This window comes from Syngnathus acus, chromosome 10, assembly GCF_901709675.1.
Source record: "Syngnathus acus chromosome 10, fSynAcu1.2, whole genome shotgun sequence".
Lineage (NCBI taxonomy): Eukaryota > Metazoa > Chordata > Actinopteri > Syngnathiformes > Syngnathidae > Syngnathus > Syngnathus acus.
In genome coordinates this window covers 11249632-11268268 of record NC_051095.1, presented here as the reverse complement: position 1 = coordinate 11268268, position 18637 = coordinate 11249632, and the positions used below count along the sequence as shown (strand labels likewise).

General features: G+C 42.1%; 1 protein-coding gene across 2 annotated transcripts in view; it reads right to left on the bottom strand.

The window, feature by feature from the left end:
* Positions 1–18637, bottom strand: part of gabrb2a (gamma-aminobutyric acid type A receptor subunit beta2a) — a 31539-nt gene that overhangs the window by 4343 nt on the left and 8559 nt on the right. For both annotated transcript variants that reach the window (XM_037262377.1, XM_037262376.1), the window contains exons 4-7: positions 11904–12124; positions 4486–4568; positions 1848–1985; positions 1144–1296 (exon numbers count right to left, since the gene is read on the bottom strand). In XM_037262377.1, the coding sequence (XP_037118272.1) occupies positions 1144–1296; positions 1848–1985; positions 4486–4568; positions 11904–12124 (595 nt within the window). The remainder of the gene's footprint in view (positions 1–1143; positions 1297–1847; positions 1986–4485; positions 4569–11903; positions 12125–18637) is intronic.

Sequence of the window (18637 nt, the reverse complement as noted above, 5' to 3'; positions counted from 1 at the left end):
ATGAAAGGAATCTACAGCCGTGGCTTTCTGCCAGCGTAAAAAGCAGAATTACAAAGGATTTAACATTCAACGATTTTCAGCAAAAGCTCGGAAGAGCTTGAAATAGATTCTTCTTCGTTTTTACAGCGTCAAACTAAATGACAGTTTCCATCTAGTGACGGATAGTGGAATTACACCTAAATTAAACAAATTGAATTATACGTAAACTGTACAAAAAAAAACAGCAAAATAGCGTGACCGCAAACCAATGATGGAGGGGGTGATACTGTATTATTATAATTATTATTACTATCATCATTATTATTGTGCTCATTATGAGCTTAAAATGAAGTGCTGCAAACTGCAAAGTCTCTTAAAACCTCCATGAAGTAAAAATGTATGTGCATGTTTTAAACCAGTGTTCATAATGTATGCAATCATGTATCCAAACGGACGATAAACCATAGTGCAGTCAAACATCTGCGATTACTTACAACACGATTCACCTATTTGATTTTTGTTTTGTTTTGTCGGTCTTTTTTTACATACAAGCACTGTGCTTGATCGACATTAGTCATCTGCATGCACAATCTGCATTTGGTCAAATTCACACGTATTATAAATAACCCAGCAGTTTGTTTAGCTCGCAGCCTCCTGTCTCATTGGCTGCACTGCATGTTTGCAGGACGCTGCGAGCAGGCAGATCTTGAAATCACGTTCGCCAGCAAGCATCCCATGCGGGGCTCCAACCTGCACGCGTCCCACTTCGGAACACAAATGGCGCGTGACAAGAATGACACACATAAACGCTCGGAGCGGCTCCGACCTTCCGAGCCCAACGCCAAATTTGATCTTCGTGGCATTTCGTTTTAGCGCGGCTGGAAATATGAAAAAAAAAAGTGCATTATTGTAATGGGGCTTCACTTAGCGAGCCGGTGAGAGACAGACGGACAGAGCGTAAGACAGCACGCTTCAAGGTCGAGCCGCTGCGCCTCTCTCCGCATGAGTCATGCATGGAGTCACAATCCGCTATCAGTGGCATGCTTAAAGCTAATGAGAAAACCAGTCAAAACACACATCAGACGCATGACAGGCACAATGTATGCGAAATGCCTTTCATGATGTAACTGGGGGTTATTGTTAGCAGCAGCCGGGCCATCATACCCAGGGCCACTCTGGCGGCAGAGGCATCGTAGTTGATCCAGAAGGAGACCCATGAGAGGATGGTAATCAGGATGGAAGGCATGTATGTCTGCAGGATGAAGTAACCGATGTTCCTCTTCAGTTTGAAGCTGAGGGACAGGCGTGGATAAGAACCTGAAGGAGGAAGAAGGAATGCAAATAGATTTTTACTCCATGATGCCCATTAATGTGCACAACAAGCCACTGTCTAGGGCACTAAGGCAAAATTTCAGAAAGTTTTCTCACACACATTTGCTAATTTGTCACAGCCCTGTCAAATAGGAAAGTAGTGCTTTGCCGCCATTGCGTGACATTAGGTAGTTTAAAGACTAAAGATTCATTATTTCTGTTGCTGGTATCATTTTTTTCATATTTTGGAAATAATATTGATGAGAGTCGAATTGAGGTCGATTAATCAGTGATATCGATGACATTTTCTCAGGGTAGTAAAGCGGTCCCCAACCCGACCGCCATTTTGTTTCTGCACTCTCTGATCAGCACAGACATAGCGACATTTGTGTTGCCTTGTTGCTGATGCAGAACGTTATCGTCGCCTTGTCGACTAATCGGCATTTAGGGGCAACGATAAGCCAATTATAAGCAGGACTCGGTCCTTATCACACTTGACTACTTTGGCCAATGAGAAAGCAAGTAATGAAGCAGAAGTGAATCATTGTTTCGGATACCTGTGGAGAAGACCACCTTCGTGGAGATGAGTTTATAGTCGACGATGGAAAACTGCGGCAACTCAATCCTGTCGACACCAGACACCGCACCTTCTCCTCCTCGCCAGTAGAACTCGATATCGTCTGTAGTGTAGCCATCTGTCGAGCGCAAAGAAAAAGTTTGGGAAAGATGTTGCGTCAGTGCTGGAGCCACTGGGAATATCACATTTTAGTTTTTAGCATAAATGCTAACAATGAATACTTATATTATATACGTCAATAAGTACATATGTTTCATCATAAATTAAAGAGCAGTTGGGCATAAATCATCATGTCCAAATAGTAGGTCCGTGTTTTTTTGAGTCTCTTATTGTCACAATATACAATGCTGTTTGTTATTTTACCAATTTTATATTGCCTTGCAGGCAAGCATTTTCTCTGCAAAGGGCTTTATCATGTTTTTATTTGTAATACATTAAAATTAATAGTGTTATTAATCGATTTGTATGCGTTGCTGTTATGGGAAACACTTGCTTTGGACCTGTGGAGGGACCTAATGAACATTTTATTGTAACACGTTTTGAACTAAATTTGATTACCTATCAATTCATAAAATTGAGAACAAGATAATATAATGTTACTTTCCCACATCACTGCATCAACTTTACACGCTTGAAACTGAAAAGACTACTGCGCATTGGACACAGTCAGAATGATCTTAAAGTAGACTAACTTTATTTAGGTAGAAATTGGAGAATGGCTTTGTACTGTATACTTCTGATCAGTACATAAAATGCGTACTTTTTATTTTGTTATGGTGTGGAAGGCTCATGGCTTTGTTTGTGTGTGTGTGCGGCACAAATGTGTTGTCCTTTGCATCAAAGCGAATTAGGTGGCCAATGAATTAATGTAGAATTATTTAAATGAGCACACAATTCTTTGTCTCGATGCAAGTGAAGGAGAAATTGCTCAGGGCGCCACTAATTATATCAGTGATGACAATCTGGACACTTAAAATAGCAGGATGCTTGACCACCTAAAAGTGTACCACGTAATAGTGTGACGTCATCCAATGGACTCGTGTTCTGAGGGCTCAAAAATATGGCAACCTGACCATTTGCTATTTTTAGAACTGGACACAGCCAGACTTGGATAGTAAAATGGCACTGAATGGAGTAGCCACTTATGATGCATTAGGCAGAAAAAGAAAACAACTGACATGATGTAGCTTACTGCATTTGTCTCAAAAAGCTGTCATGTTGTTACGTTAACTTTAAAACCAAACAAAAATTGACTAAGCATGCAGCAGGTCACATTGACCCACAAACCTTTTTGGTTTATGAAAGACATTACCTATAGCCCCATCAGAAATCTGTGTAGCCCCACTTAAGCCCTTTGAGCATTTTATGTTTTATTAATTTGGCATTTTCTCCTCAACCATCTCGGTCAAGTCTCTCTTTAGTCCCCCCCCAAAATTCAATTGAGCTATACAAGTCACAGGCTACATCAAGATGGAAAACCTTTTGAAATGATTTATCTTGCGCTTCTCGTCATTCGAACAAGGGTGTGAAAACGTTTTATAGTAGCCACTTGAACATTTGTTATCAATGATCCAATTTTATTTAGAACGTGAGCTGTTTTGTTATCTTGTATTGATTTTCTGTGAAATCCAAACAAATCAGATTTGAAACAATGTTGGACCTCAGCGGCCACACCACTGTAAATCTTTGATGGCTCAGTTGCAACCCAGCATGCAAAACCAGTGACGGGAGTCCCTGTTGCTGGAACACGGGGCTATCCGGGCTTTTAAGATTCGTGTCTGTTAAAAATGCATCAAGTTTATCAAGTCAAGTGAGAGTTCTCGGCGCTCATTAGTCTGAATAAAATACCATGTTCTGGCATGAAGCGATTCCAACGTTAAAACCGCTGCCAGTTAATCCATATGAGAGCAGATACTGTCTGCTGATCAAAACCGGGCTTGCGTGCTTCAGTGTGTGTGAAGAGGAGGAGAAGAAGAAAAGAGGTTATGAGTGATGGATAGAAAGAGATAAAAAGGCTGTGGGATGAGAGTGTGCAAAGAAAAGAGATGAGGAAGTGATGAGGAGAGCGATGGCGAGCGTAATGGGAGAGGAGCGGAGAGGGGCGGTTCTGACCCGCCGCTGTTTTTTGGCACCGCCAGCCGGCCGGCACTTCATTCCGGCAACACGCCGATGAAACCCAGAAAGAGTGAGCCCTAGACCCATAATGCTCCTCCCAGGGGACCCAGATAACGCACGACGAGGACCTCGTGTTCCTTGCGTTCCACCCTCCCTCCCCTCTTCCTCACAGCGCTGTAAAATTACAAACTCCATGAGAAATGAGCCCTTTGTACCTTGCTAACATGGCGGCGTAACATCCACAAGCACTGGATCAAGCTAGTCTAGCTGAATTAATTAGGCTGGATGTTATCAGCCGGTGAACCATTAGTGATGTTCCCCTTCTTGATCTGTATCTCCTCAAATCTCATCAGCTTCTCTCAGCATTTTACATCCCGCCTTATCACGCCGCATTCTACCTTGTCCCCCCCCCCCCAACCCAGAGAGCTGCATACGTAGGTGGGATCGAAATCTACGTCGACGAGTGGGAGTGAGAGCCCGTTGTCAGGGACGACGGTACTTACAGCTTTCGATCTCCAGGGTGCAGTTTTGTTCATCGAGAGGGTAACGGCGCAGGTCCATCATGCAGGCTGCAGTCGTGGTGATCCTAGACACGAAAATAGAAACCAGGTTGTTCGCCGCCATCAAGCATGATTATAGCAAAGATTCCCACAGTCAAAAAATGCTGTGCTGATTTTCTAAACCACTCGTCGGGTTGTTGTGGGTTTTTTAGCAATTTTAGGGATGGACCGATAACACTGGTCAACAGCAAATCAGAAATTAGTTTTATGTCTCCCTAAATGTATTTTTGACGCCGATTTTTAAAAAAGGTCCTCACTTTTTCCAGTGCATCAGGTTTTTGAGATATTTTAATGTTTGCCCTTTAAAAGCTTGCACAATACATACTTTACTATGCATTGTAATTTATAGCTATACAGAAAAAAAAATACCTGCTGCAAGGTGTTATTGCTGACTCAGCATTTTTATTACTTACAGGGTCTGTCGGCAATGAAACTAAACAGCTTATTTTACAAGGAGGCATATTTTTCCACAACATAGTGTACGCTTACTCTTGTTTGTATTCAAATATAGTGGCACTCAACATAACTTTACTCATTTAACGAGCTCCATAAATACAGATTAAGCCGATTTATAAATGAGGGGTTTACACCAAGGCTCGGATGTGTAAGAACAGTAGCCCAATTAATGGCATCAGGTCTGATAGCACCAAAACTACAGAAAAGGAGCCGTGTAATGGAATCTGCATGCTGCCAAAACAAATAATGATTTGTTTCCGTACTGACAGGGACTGAAACATTCCGACATTCTGACTTATACACTGGCGTGTGCGTGCATGTGCATGTGCCTATGCACGTGTGTGCATTTCCTGACATTTGCCTCATGCACATTTGCCTGATATTTGCTCTGGGGAAACACAGTGGGCAAAGTGGAAATGTGAAAATAAGAAAACAACATCATCCAGGCTGAGATCGTATGTGATTTGAAATGCAATTTTAATAAGAAGGCTGCTGCCATTTGTCTTGGCAACAAGACCAACGTAAAACAAGCTTCTATATAGACGGCATCTTACATACCTTAAAAGTATTTCTAAAATGTCAGAGGCCCTACACATGACAACAAAAATCTACGTACATGTGGTTGCTGGTGGCATTTACGCGGAAGGAAAATACATAGTGGAAGAAGCTAGATTTAGTGTTCGCAACTACATTGTTGTGTTTGTTGTTTTTTGTTTTATTTCCAGTAAAGTAACATTGTTAGCTAATTGAGTATAATCTACTATTGCTAATTAGATCTCCTCAACTGTCATGTCGGCCCTATAAACATCCTCATATTATCTCTTCTGCATTCACAATTCTTTTTTAACCAAACATAAAGATATATATTTTTATTGTGATCCGTACACTTGATTATTGGATCGAATTTTCAGTAAGATATCCAAATACCAAAATATTTGATTGCTGCAGCCCAAGAATAAAATCAATATGGAAGTCAAGGTAAGACTGCATTTATAGTTTGAAAGAAAGTCAGCCACAATTGGAATTTTGCTAATATCCAAAATACCGTCAAAATTCTCTTTTGCTTTAACACGTGAGAACAAACCGTTGTACTGGAAAAGTGTTATTTGAAATGTTCCTCTGTAAAATATGTGCTCTGCCGGGCCCAGCCGGGCTGGTTGGGGATTTCATGTTTTGAGCTAGAGAGAGACAGTCTTCCTCACTCTCACATTCTGCCTCCTTTTGCTTGCTCTCTGGGCTCTTATGTAAGAGCCAGTTAGCAGAGCCGTGGCGCATTGGGGGATTAACGCAGGAGTCAAAATCCCGCCCTACTTTACCCATTTATGGCTAAAATGTTGTTTCAGTGTTCGTGTTCTGGCAAGTCATCGATCGCGACTCGTCAACGGTGCCACTAACTCGTTACAGAAGCGAACAGGAAGCGAAATAGGGGATAGGAACAAAAAAAAATGAGGCCAAAATGGCAGGGGTATAAATACCAGACTATTTATAGCCCACCTACATCATCAGCAGAAGTCTTGAAGCTTTTCTGTCTGACAGAGACTCCGCATTGCTGATCAAGAGCGGCTTGAGCCACCCTTAGCCGAGCTAGCATGTCAACTAACAACGATTAATAAGAAGCAAACAATGAGCGAGGTGATGAGATTGCCATCCTGTCTCCTTCCTCCTTTTGTCTTTGCTTCACTGAGTGAAAGTGGAGCTCTGCGGCATGCAGGCTTGTTTGCGCTTCATCTCCATCACGGCAGGGCCGGGCCGGTCCGAGCCGGTCCCCCCTCTCAGCCCGACCTGCCGGAGGAAAGACCTCGCCGGAGCATATCACGCAGATTCAAACACGCTACATTTGCTCTGCGTCCGAGCTAATAGGACATGCAGTTCTAAAAAAAGGCTGTTTTTGCTGCATGTTCCCGGCCTAGCCGCTGCGTGTGTGTGTGTGTGTGTGTATGTACGTGTGCGTGGACCCCCCCTGAGGGGAGCCGCGCACCTTTGTTCCCAATGACCTTGTTTACGGACATAGCACAACCACCACAAATTCCCAGACAGAAATTCATTTCGAGGCCGCGTCACAGCTCAAAGTGAATTCAAGAGTGCCAGCTTACGAATGTGAGCGTGCCCTAATCAACCTGACATTTGCATCCAATCATATTTTACCCCGTAATGAAGCCAGACAATGAAGTGAAGATGGAGTAGACGCCTCCATTTTGAGTAGAGAGCTCCCTGCGCAGCCAAATTTCAAAATAAAATGTCCGCTGTGCCAAAGTCCAGGCTTATCCACACACACTGAACATACCAACCAGCCTTGTTTGACCATCGGCCCGAGGGTGAGATTGATAACTTTAAAGGTGCAGATTGAGTGTATCGATTTGAAGAGGGCAGGATTCAATGCCTCTTCCTCTACTCAGCATCTTTTTCTCATCCTGGCCCAAGCGATGCCTTTCATTGAGCTGCGAGGATACGTCCTCTCACAAAAGGAGCGCGAAAGATAGCGAGTGGGGCGAGGTAGTGAGAGGAGGAGGGAGGGAGAATCCTAATAGTTTCTCCATTTTGAATGAAGTCTGACCTTCACGTCTCTTTCTCTCTGGATCTTCCTCTCTTGACCTTTGCCTGTGAATTTTGAGCATCATGCTTCAGGAGGTCCTGTGTGGTCTTTCCTCTCTCACTACATGTTTTTGTGCAACATCTGAGTTCAAAATTGAGTATTCGCGTGTGTGTGCGTGTGTATGTATTGCTTGTGTGTGTGTGTGTGTGTACACAGGTTCTCTCTCTCTCTCTCTCTCTCTCTCTCTCTCTCTCTCTCTCTCTCTCTCTCTCTCTCTCTCTCTCTCTCTCTCTCTCTCTCTCTCTCTCTCTCTCTCTCTCTCTCTCTCTCTCTCTCTCTCTCTCTCTCTCTCTCTCTCTCCCCCCTCTCCCCCCTCTCTCCCTCTCTCTCCCCCTCTCTCCCTCTCTCTCCCCCTCTCTCCCCCTCTCCACACAAACACGCACGAATGGTTGTGGGTTGCCGACTGTAGATTATTTTGGAGTTGTCCTGCTAAGTTGTGTTTTGGCCTCTCCGGGGCAAAGGGAGGACAGTTTTACTGGTATACTCGTAGGGGTGAATGCTGCAAGTCAATCTTTCACAACAATATCCTTGGTCGTTTTTATAGGCATAGCAGTAAATCATGCAATCTTCTGACTATCTGAAGGCAATAAGTCATCAAAGGCTGTAAGGGAGAACAGTTTTATTTGTGTACTTGCAGGTATGAATGCTTAAAGTCAATCATTTACAAAAATCTCCTTGGTTGTTTTATAGACTTTAGCCTTGTATCATGTATGTTACAATAGATATGGAACTAAATTATTCTAAAAACACGCATCATTATAAGGTGGGAGAATTTTCAAGTGTTCTTATCCATGCTGAATGCTGAAATAATTCAGCATGCACAAATACTCTATGAGCATCCTTGTTCATTTAATAGGCATGACTTGACTCTTGAGAAAAATTCAAATGACACGTACGCCTATCCGTGCATCTTTGTTGGACTGGCTTAGTTAGGCCCCACCCCCTCTTGGTCAAAATTAATACCAGTGCACCGTTGAATTCCAGTATGTGAGACTTGGGGCAGGATTTCCATGCTACTGAATGATGATTGTCATCACGGACACGCGCTGTGATTCCGTGGATGCATTGAAGTACGTTCTCTTTTCCCTGTGAGGACTCTTCACGCAGTTGGCCATCTTGCACACATCCACTCCAGCCCTGCTGTTGCAACCAGCCCGCCCGACTCTGCAGGTATGTGTCAGCCTGCTCAGAGCACTCAGGCATCTGGACGGCCTGACTCTGACAGCAGCTTGTGTCTGGACGCGCTAGCATCAAATAAAACCTGAACCAAACCCACGAAGCAAATAACGGAGGAGCCGGAAGGCACCCGGCACTGACAAGGACAACGTATGTGAGATAACAACTGCATCTCTCTGCAGCACGCACACCCGCAAATTCAAAACAAGCCCTCTCTCCCGTCCTCCATTTCTTTTGGCAGTTATGCAAAGCATATGTGTTGGTCTTATATAATTGGCTCAGAGTGTTATGAATTACATTTCTCAACAAAATGTTGGGATGAATAATCTGGTGCAGTGCAGATGCTTTAATATTTTAAGGAGACTTTGCGCAAAAAAAAAAAAGGCATCTCCGTGTCTAGCGAGAGAATGACTGAATGCAGCAACATCTTGAATTAGAAACCATTTTTTCATTTGTTTTTAAAGGTGCAAATGTGCCAACGCGCTGAAGGAGGGAGGAGGCGACGGATCGGCAGCACGGCGACAGACGGGCCGTGCCGGGCTGTGCTGCCACAGATTCAGATACAGATTCGTTGTTTGTATTGAACTGCTACATTATTGATTGGGAGTTATCAATTATAGATCGCATTCTCCTCCGAAGTACGCCGGTTCAATGCCAAGCGGAGACGACTCAGACGAGTTGAACCGGCTCGGTCCGATCCGTCAGCTCGCTTGTTTGTATTGGCTGCTTCATTATTGATGGGGACAAATCAATTATAGATTTTCATGATCATCAAGGGACGTGAGCAGCTAAATTAGGCAAGTGGCACTTTTGCCATACACACCTCGCCAAAATGATCAAAGCACCTCGGCATCCCAAAGGTATTAACAGGCAAGGCGAGGACATCTAACAAGTCACGGAGCAGAAACACAGAGGACTGCATAAACTACAACGAGAGCCTTTCAAACAGAGGCTTGTGTAATATCCATGAAATTCATTGTCCAGAAACAACAGGTAATGAGAACTGATTTCATTATTCATTCCCAACAAGCACAAAATAAAACATAAATCAGATGCGGAAAGTCCTTGAGGAAACTTCCCTCCAACATGGCTAGGCAGGCTTTATCGTAGAACCACGATATAGGCAAGGACACCTGGAGGAGGACAGTCGAGATAGGAGTTCAAGGAAGTGGGAACATCTTGGAAGGCAGTGGGCAAGATCACGGGGACCCAATGGCAGCTAAACCGAAGTAAGCTGCTGCAGGAAGGAACGACGGGTTTCAACTTCATATTGAGCGCAACGAGACCCGCTAACATACAGCAGCAGTGGAGGAGAAGGGATGTTTTTTGCATTTATTTTTCAGCATATGGAGTTTTACTGGAGAAGGGATTGAGGGCAGTGAGAAAGACCGCTGCAGCAAAGTGAAGACTCTAGTGTAATACTGCAGAGTTCAGAACCAAGGCACAACAACAGGGCACACTCTTGGAACTGCTGAGTCAAAATCAACCCAATTTTGGGTTAAAAATTGGACCGACAAAACATAACACAAAGCAAGCCACTTTTTTGCACCAAACAACTGATTTTTCTTTTTTTTTTCTGCAAAACAAACCAATTTTGGGTGGAATTGACCCAACTTTCTGGATCAGTCCAATTTTTAACCCAGCAGTCTTAAGGGTTTTAAGCTACTGTGTTTATTTGAAGTGTGTCCTCAAATGCTACTTTGATTGGTTCACACACAACTGTATTCTTCTGATTTCTGAAAGGTTATGATAGTTAAAAAAAACTAAATTGATAAAACCACAATCAAAAAACATTTTCAATGACAATAAAATAGTGTTTTTTAATAACGGATGATTACTAAACTATATTTCATGATAATGAGAAAAATGCACTAAATCTTACTCGAAGTAAATGTAAAATGTCCTTCATTTTTATCTAACGTTTTATACATGAGCTTTTGAGGGTTATTTTAAATATTTTTGAAGTATTTTAGACTGAATAACTACTGTAGCTTTTTTGTTAAAGTCAACTGTGCATCTTTAACAAATAAACAGATAATCTTATGTGTACTGTATGTCACTAATAGTATGACATTAGACTGACGCCCTTGGAACAATGGCTATCCAGGTACGAGACATAGTATGTGATTTACTTTGACCCCAACTACGGTGCAAGTATGGAGCAGATCTTTAAAAAGAATCCTAAAAATTCTATAGTAGCCATTTTCAATTGGATTCAAATGAATTCATTGATATATTGTGCGGCACGTTGTCTTGTTGAATGTGTTCTTTGCATACAGCCTTGAGCTTCTTTTGAATTGCCTCATGTCACTGAATTGCGCAAACATAGTTTTTCCATGGCAACGGCTTTTTCTTTGCAGTGATGATGCCACGATATTCTGCGAGAGGTATGTTTGATTTTACAGTCAAGGGCAGACAAAAATGTCAGGAAAAACTTGGTTTTATAGGAAAACTTTGACAAAAAATGATTTTAGTGATATTCAATTGCGAGAACTATTAAAAATAAACTTCGAAAATCTTTTAAAGTAGTTTTCAGCCTTTTCCATTTTTTATAAAGTTGTCTGGGGGCTATACTCCACTTATGGAGAAAATATGATGCAATGATCAAACAAATGTTTATTATCAGCATTTGGGGGTTACAATAAACCCCAACTTAAGGGTCGAGCCCTGCCGTGAATAGCAGGAAAATAATTTGTGTCCACCAAAAAAATCCCAACATTGAAATAGTTTGAACCATAACTACGATTCAAAAACACCAATTGCTAATTTCCTATTAGCTGGGTCTTTGGCGTCATCTTGTGGCATCTTTTTTAGTGACTAGCTGAGGATAGGTTCCACAAAATAAAACATGAATAGTTGAATTTGTGACAAGTCAACTAATAGGCAGGGGCTCAATGTAATTGCATGATAAACTGGATCAAATGCTCTTGGACCATAAATCCCAGCCCTGCTTTAGACATTGTGCCAGGCTTGAGTGAGTCAAATCTAAGCCACATTAGTTCCAATAAACCAGCATACAGTACATCATAATAACAGCCCGGTTAGATGCACCAGATACAACCTCGTTAGCTCATTACGCTTGGTAATCAATGCGCTAATCATGGCACACAAGAGGGGGCAGCTTTAAGCGGCTTACCTGAGTCCATAAAGCACGGTGCCGTCGGGATGCAGGCGGATCATCCTGTTCTTGACGGTGACGCCGTGCACAAAGGACTTCTTGTCGTTGAGGAAGTAGGTGTCCGGGACCCACAGTTGGTCGGCCACTCGGTTGTCCAGAGTGAGGTTGTAGGCGATCTCGGAGTAGGAGAGCCGCTTATCCCGCCACGCTTGTTGGAAGTACATGGTCAACGTGTAGTCCTATGAGAGGGAGGACCAAGTCAGTGGATGGATTCTGAGCCCAATTACATGAATATAATAATCAATGTTCTCATGAGCATTTTAGGAGGATTCAAAAATAATGCACTTCAATTAGTAGCAAATAATCAACAGTTATCCTCCACAAAGACAGAAGTAGCTTGCTAAAATGCGAATGAGCAAATACAAATTGCTTTTACTAAAGGCTAAAACAGGAGGTCTGTGCTCAACTGAGTGTCATTCTCAAAGTTTGTTTCCAGTATTACTTTGACAAAATGTGCCTAAAATGTCCGTGCCATGCTTTCGTCAAATAACTATCAAATTACTCTAGCTGAACGATTGCAGTCCAAATGTTGACATATCATGGTTTCATGAAAGAAACAGTTGAAGTGATAAAGCCAACCCTTTGTTTTCATTACTGTTGTATTTTGATTTATAATTTCCCGACTTCCTTTTTATTTACACCTGATGTGTTTGGTAGAAATTTTTTGAAGGTAATGTTAATAAACTGTCTTTCATATTAATTAATGGTGCATTAGCATTTACGTATCTCAGTGTAATGCTAATGCACCATGAATTAATATGAAAGACAGTTTATTTATTAACATTACCTTCAAAAAATGCTATAAGACCAAAATATTCTTGTATGCATAATAAAACTCATATTGCATTAGTATATAGATTAATTTATTGCTTGTTTTTGCAAAAAAATAGATAGGACCTTAAAAGCATTAGCATATTAAACCACAATTGCAATATTAAGGGGCCATTTTTTTGTATTAATTTCAAAACGACCCAGCTTTATTTGTTACTATAATATTAGAGATGATAAGCACTCTTGTATTCCTTCTTTACATTTCAGCAACCATTTCGATCACGTTTATAAAATGCGTCATGTGAGGTTTGCACATGAATTCAGTTCATGTGTACAAACAAACCATAACGGTCTTGTCTGCAATTTACTACAAACTGTCAACAAAGTCATCCTTCACATACATGTAAATAAGACCCTAGCATACATGTGCGGCCACACGCTGTACACGCTCCACAAGCTAAGGAGGTCATCCAAAAGGTCGACCGCAGACTCAAAGGCCAGTGCTCGTACCGCGGGCCATCGCGGCTGCGCTCGGCGGGTTGAAATTCAACAATCCTCTTCTAATTTTGACATCATAACCGGGGGGTAACGTTCTCAGCTGGCTGACTGTTGTCGTGCTAAAAATATCCGCCTCCACTGGAACAAATGACGAAACTTTCCGCTTTATTGAGACAATTTTGCCCGGGATGCAAATAGCCAATAGCTTTCTCCAGCTGGGGCTTGGGCGCTTTCTCTGCTGCTCCTGGCTGGCTTGGCTTTTAATTCGCCTTGGTGATGAATAGCCAGAAGTAGTGAAGATATGGCAGAAAGCGCTAAATATTTTTGCATTTACACTTCATCTCTCTTTCTCTGCTTCTCAGTGTTGACACCCACACACCCACGGAGAAATACAGCACTGCGGTGTTATGTGCTCTTTTACGGTGTTGCGCGGAGCCATTGCTGTAATGAAGGAATAAAGCCTGTAAAACAAGGCCGTCATCATGCCTCGTTAAAGCATTTTTTTTTTCCCCACCGCGCACCGGCGTGACGAAGCACTCCCCACTTTTTGGGTCTCGCTCTTTCGCTAACGAAACGCTGCGTAAAAGGGCTCCTGCCATGTTGATGTTGTTGTAAGAGGGAAAAGTCAAGTGAGGACTTTGATGTCCTTGCCCCGTTACCCGGAGCTCCCGCTGAAGCTTTTCCCTCTCACGCTCGCTCCCTCTCTGTCTCATTATCCGGCTGCCGATCGCACAGCTCCATCACCTATGGGATCGTTAGCTGCTGCTTGACGGCGCCGCGCTTGTCGCCATCTTGAGCAAGCGCAGGCGGTTTGAACTGCTGCAGAGAAACACACTGAGTCGAAGCATTTCTTCTCGATCCAAAATTTACATTTGAACTGGAATTCGTTCCGATGTGTGGGTCTCTATTATATGAATGAAATAGAAATTGACCAGTGACCAGATTTTTGATTGTCCAACCTTTTAATCTAGTATCCTTTTCTGCAATCAACCAAATTTTCTCTGCTTGTCACCTATATTTAAAAACAACAATTAGAGATGAGTGTCGAAAGAAGTTATTAAAAACAAAACTCTCATTCAAATCTTGTCTTTAACATTTCCAACACATTCTGCTTGTTAAAACTAACGCAACTATGATTTTAGGGAATGCCCTTCGGCTTTGTCACTTAACATCATAAATCAGCAGAGCACCAATAAAGCTAGCCCTTTATTTGTCCCTTGTAAATTACATGTAGCTCTAGCGACTGTATTTGCGCCGAATTTTCACGCACCATCTCGAGTAGTTTTAGCATAAACTTGTTAGATAAGAAAAATTGCACTCAAAACTTGAGGGATTTGAATGCCACCAAGGTGTCGGTGTCTTGTTTTTATTCGCGCTCAGTTAAGTGTGCGTTGTTGTTTAGCTTTGTGGCTTTGTTGATGTAGTGAACACCTGCATGATGCCCGCTGGCTGTGCTGTGACGTTGCGAGTGCAATTACGAGATTACAGATGGTGCCTTTGCATGCACACTACCAAGCATCTCTCGCTACTGATAGCCTTTAATGCAGCCCCCAACTAACTACACCATTTTGCATTGCCACATGAGATCTTGGAGTTGATCACATCTAACTTTGGTACACCTCGGACTCGTCACAAGTCAATTGGCGGGCACATATGAGAACTTCACCCAGGCGCTGAACGATCATCAGAGATTAAAATATATATTTTAAAACTTGCTTTTCATATTAATATTGTACAAGTCACAATTTTGTGTTTTCTTGTTTGCATAATTCATTTTATACTCTTCTGTGCTATTGTTCTACTTTTCATTATTTAGTCAGCCTGTCCTGTAAGCTCATAATAAAAACTACAAGTAAAATGTGTGCTTGCCTATTCATAAACGTGGTAAAACAAATACAAAACGGGGGAAATTGGTCCTGTAAGCTCATGATTAAATAAAAATAAAAGAATGAATCCCAAAACATCCACATAAGCGCAGCAAATAAGAATCCTTTGGAAATCAAAACTGTCTGTCCTCGACTCAACACAATCAGAATTAACTGGAATTTGGAATTCTATGTATTCAGAGCCGGTCGAGTGTCCGCATAGAAGACGGAGTTCGGATGGGGGAGGGGGGGGAGGTAGGTGAGAAAGGCTATGCAGCACGCAGCGTCCCAAAAACGCTGCAGATAACCGAGATCCCGTGGAGGAGAGCGGGCTCGCACAGCGACCTTCACTCTCCTTGTCACAAACTCCATTAACGTGACGCAGACGGCTCAGTGAGCACCAATGAGGGAGACATCTTGTGGAGAGGAGAACATTGAATAAAAAAAGAAGCGTGACAACACCCCGAATGCATAAATGCAGTGAGAGCGCAGCCGGTTTGGATCGCATCAAGGCTGGTTGCACAGCGACAGCGGCGCCGCAGTTGTGTTTGTGGGGCTAACAACCCCCCATTAGGAATCGGACAGATTGACAACGACTATGTTTGTGTTTCGCTGAGAAATCTGACAGGCGACTGTTGTTACAAGACCTCCATTACGACTACATCAGCCGTCACAGCCGATACGACAGGGAAGTGCCAATGAACACACATTTATGTTGCACAGATTTGAAGGCTCCCCTTGTAATGCACTCAGTGTCTCCTCATGGCGGAATTGCGTCCTGCTTTGTAGAACCAACCAGTACAGCTTGGTTCAGTGTACAATAAGGATGAAACGCTTTACCTGTACACTGCAATCTCATCACAAACCGCCTTGGTTTAAATGCTGCGATATTCTTTCGTGCTCGGCATATGAATCTTTGCTTCTCGGAGGCAGGTTAGGCCCAAGGTTAAGAACGCTTTGGTTAACAAAATAAAACAAAACAAAAATGCTTTTAAAATCAAAATAAATGAACTCAAACTACCCCTTACATTTAAAAAACTAACAAACTCTAATTGTTTGTTTTCACCTTCGTTGTCTTTGTGCCTTCTTTTTATCCTGCACTCAACAAATACTCAATTTATTTAAAAAATAATATTGAAACGAGTAAAACACATTTACAATGTACTAAAAACTAACCAACTTGCTTTAAAGATATAAACAGAATTCAAAAGTGAATACAAAATAAAAATGATCAAAAATTAAAAAGCCAATTTCGCAGGCCACTCCGAGAGGGAGGGCTGCGCCACTGTGAGGTGATCACAGCTGACTTCATTCACGGGCAATCAAAGAGGCTAATTTTATTTCCTTTAAATTCAGCAAACAAGTCATGCAATAGAGACTCCACATGTCGGAAACACATCTGCGGCATGAAGTGGGCACTTGGCGAACACTCCCTCCCCACGCCAATCGTTCATGTGCCCCCCATAGCTGTACATAATACAATGATTCAGCGGGTTTGGGAGCTGTTATGAAAGAAATATGTCAGACATCCACCACATGTCCTCAGACCAGAGAATCCGCCCATTCCTTGATCAAACTCACCAAAATCCTGTTCGACTAGCCACACCAATATTTAGACAAGGACCAAATTGTCAGTCTGCTGGGTTCATGTCCAAGTAGAGGAAACTCGGGAAACGCCGACATTTGCGCCACAGTGCAGGGGGCTGTCTCTGAAAATAGAGACCTTTGCGACAGGTACCAAAATAAGTGAGCACTTTTTGGCACCGTAATGTTAGGGCACCAACTGCTGATGATGGTGCTATCAAATTGCACATCACCCGGTCATAATTCAGTCATTCAATTGCACTCACTGCATTTGCTTACATGCAGACTTCTAATTAAATGAAACGGCATTCTGAACGATTTCCCGCCTTCCGCCCTTCCCCTAACCCCGAGGGACCCAATGATGCTCGTATGATTCTTTGGCGTTTGCAGTCAACGAGCTATTTTTTCAGCCACTTAGCTTCAGTGGAGAAAGTGCCTGACAGAATCATTAAGGAAGTCATCAACACATTAAAGGCCTTTAATGGAGGTGTCTGACTACCAACCACCAAGAGCTTTTTGTCTCTGCACCAGCCTCGAGTGAACAGCGAGGCTAATTTCAACCTGATGCCCCTTTTGCACTGAAGAGTCTTGAAAGAATGAGTTCTTAAAACCAAACATGTATTAATTATATTCATACTGCTAAATTAGAAATTGACAAATCGAAATGTGGAATATTTGGGAATTTTTTCAGTGTGGTGACTTTGTTTAGTATATGATGAGGGGAAAAAAATGATTATTTTAGACAGTTTTCCAGGGTAAATAGCGACAATTTTTTTAATAAGGTTGGAATAAAAATTTATCGGAAAAATCATTTTTTTATTTAAAAGGTGTGAGCGCATCTAATCAAACCGAATCAAATTGGTCCACTTTAATGTATATTATACCTATACATACGCATGGAACCATCTTTTATTGGAGAAATACATTTGAAGGAAATGCCGGGTTATATGCTGTGCTATGCGATGCCATGATATGAAATTAGAGTGTAAATAGCTGTCTATATACGTATGTGTGCCCTGCGAGTGACTGGCAACCAGTCCATGATATGCCCTGCCTAAAGCTCAAAGTCAGCTGGGAGAGGTTCCAGCTCACCCGTGACCTAATGAGGATAAGCAGTTCAGAAAATGGATGGATGGATGTATAATGTAATCATCTACAGTATTGTTCAGATTTTACAATCAGGAATGCAATAATGGCTCTTGTCATGCATACAGACATACAGTACTTAGTATTTACAAACAAGGCCCAGTCACCACGGATTAAATATAAAGCGGAAAAGCCCAGTTTGCATGCAAGAAAGCCTCGGGATTAAGTGTTGTTCTTTCGCTATAATTATGCTTCTGACCATATTAATCTGCGCGTCCACTTAGCATAACTAATGACTTTGTCCTGCAGCTGCCATTCGTATCTTGAAGCTGGCTGGAGAGCTCAGCGGAGTCAATAGAGCAGTCAAAAGACACAAAATAAGCTACTCTTTGTAATTAAGACATCTTTATGACAATAACAATGACAGATAGTCAGGAAATCAAAGTAAATCAATGATCATTGGAAAGATTAATATCTGCAAAATACTACAGTCGTTTATTATTCTTTATTTCAGTCATGCGAGCAATACAGCTACTGTGGGCTTGCTCAGGATTCTGTATGTAGCAGCATAGAAATTGGCATTATCTGGATGTAGCTGAGCATCCCATTGTTGATACCATGTTGATAATAGGCCACCAGGGAGCAGTATAATAAGTCATACAGGAAGTCAGCACTCCATTGAGGATAAAGAATTTATGCCTTTGTGTATTGTTATATGGTTGGCCTACGTGTGCTACTCCATTTGTTTTCAAATATCCATTACCTAAAAGCTGTAACATCCCAATTATCAATGCTACTTGTTAGCCAGTTTGTACTTATGGCTTATTTGTCACACTGCTTTATATTTTGAGCTTACTGCCAACATACGGCGCTTGTCTCTAGATTGCA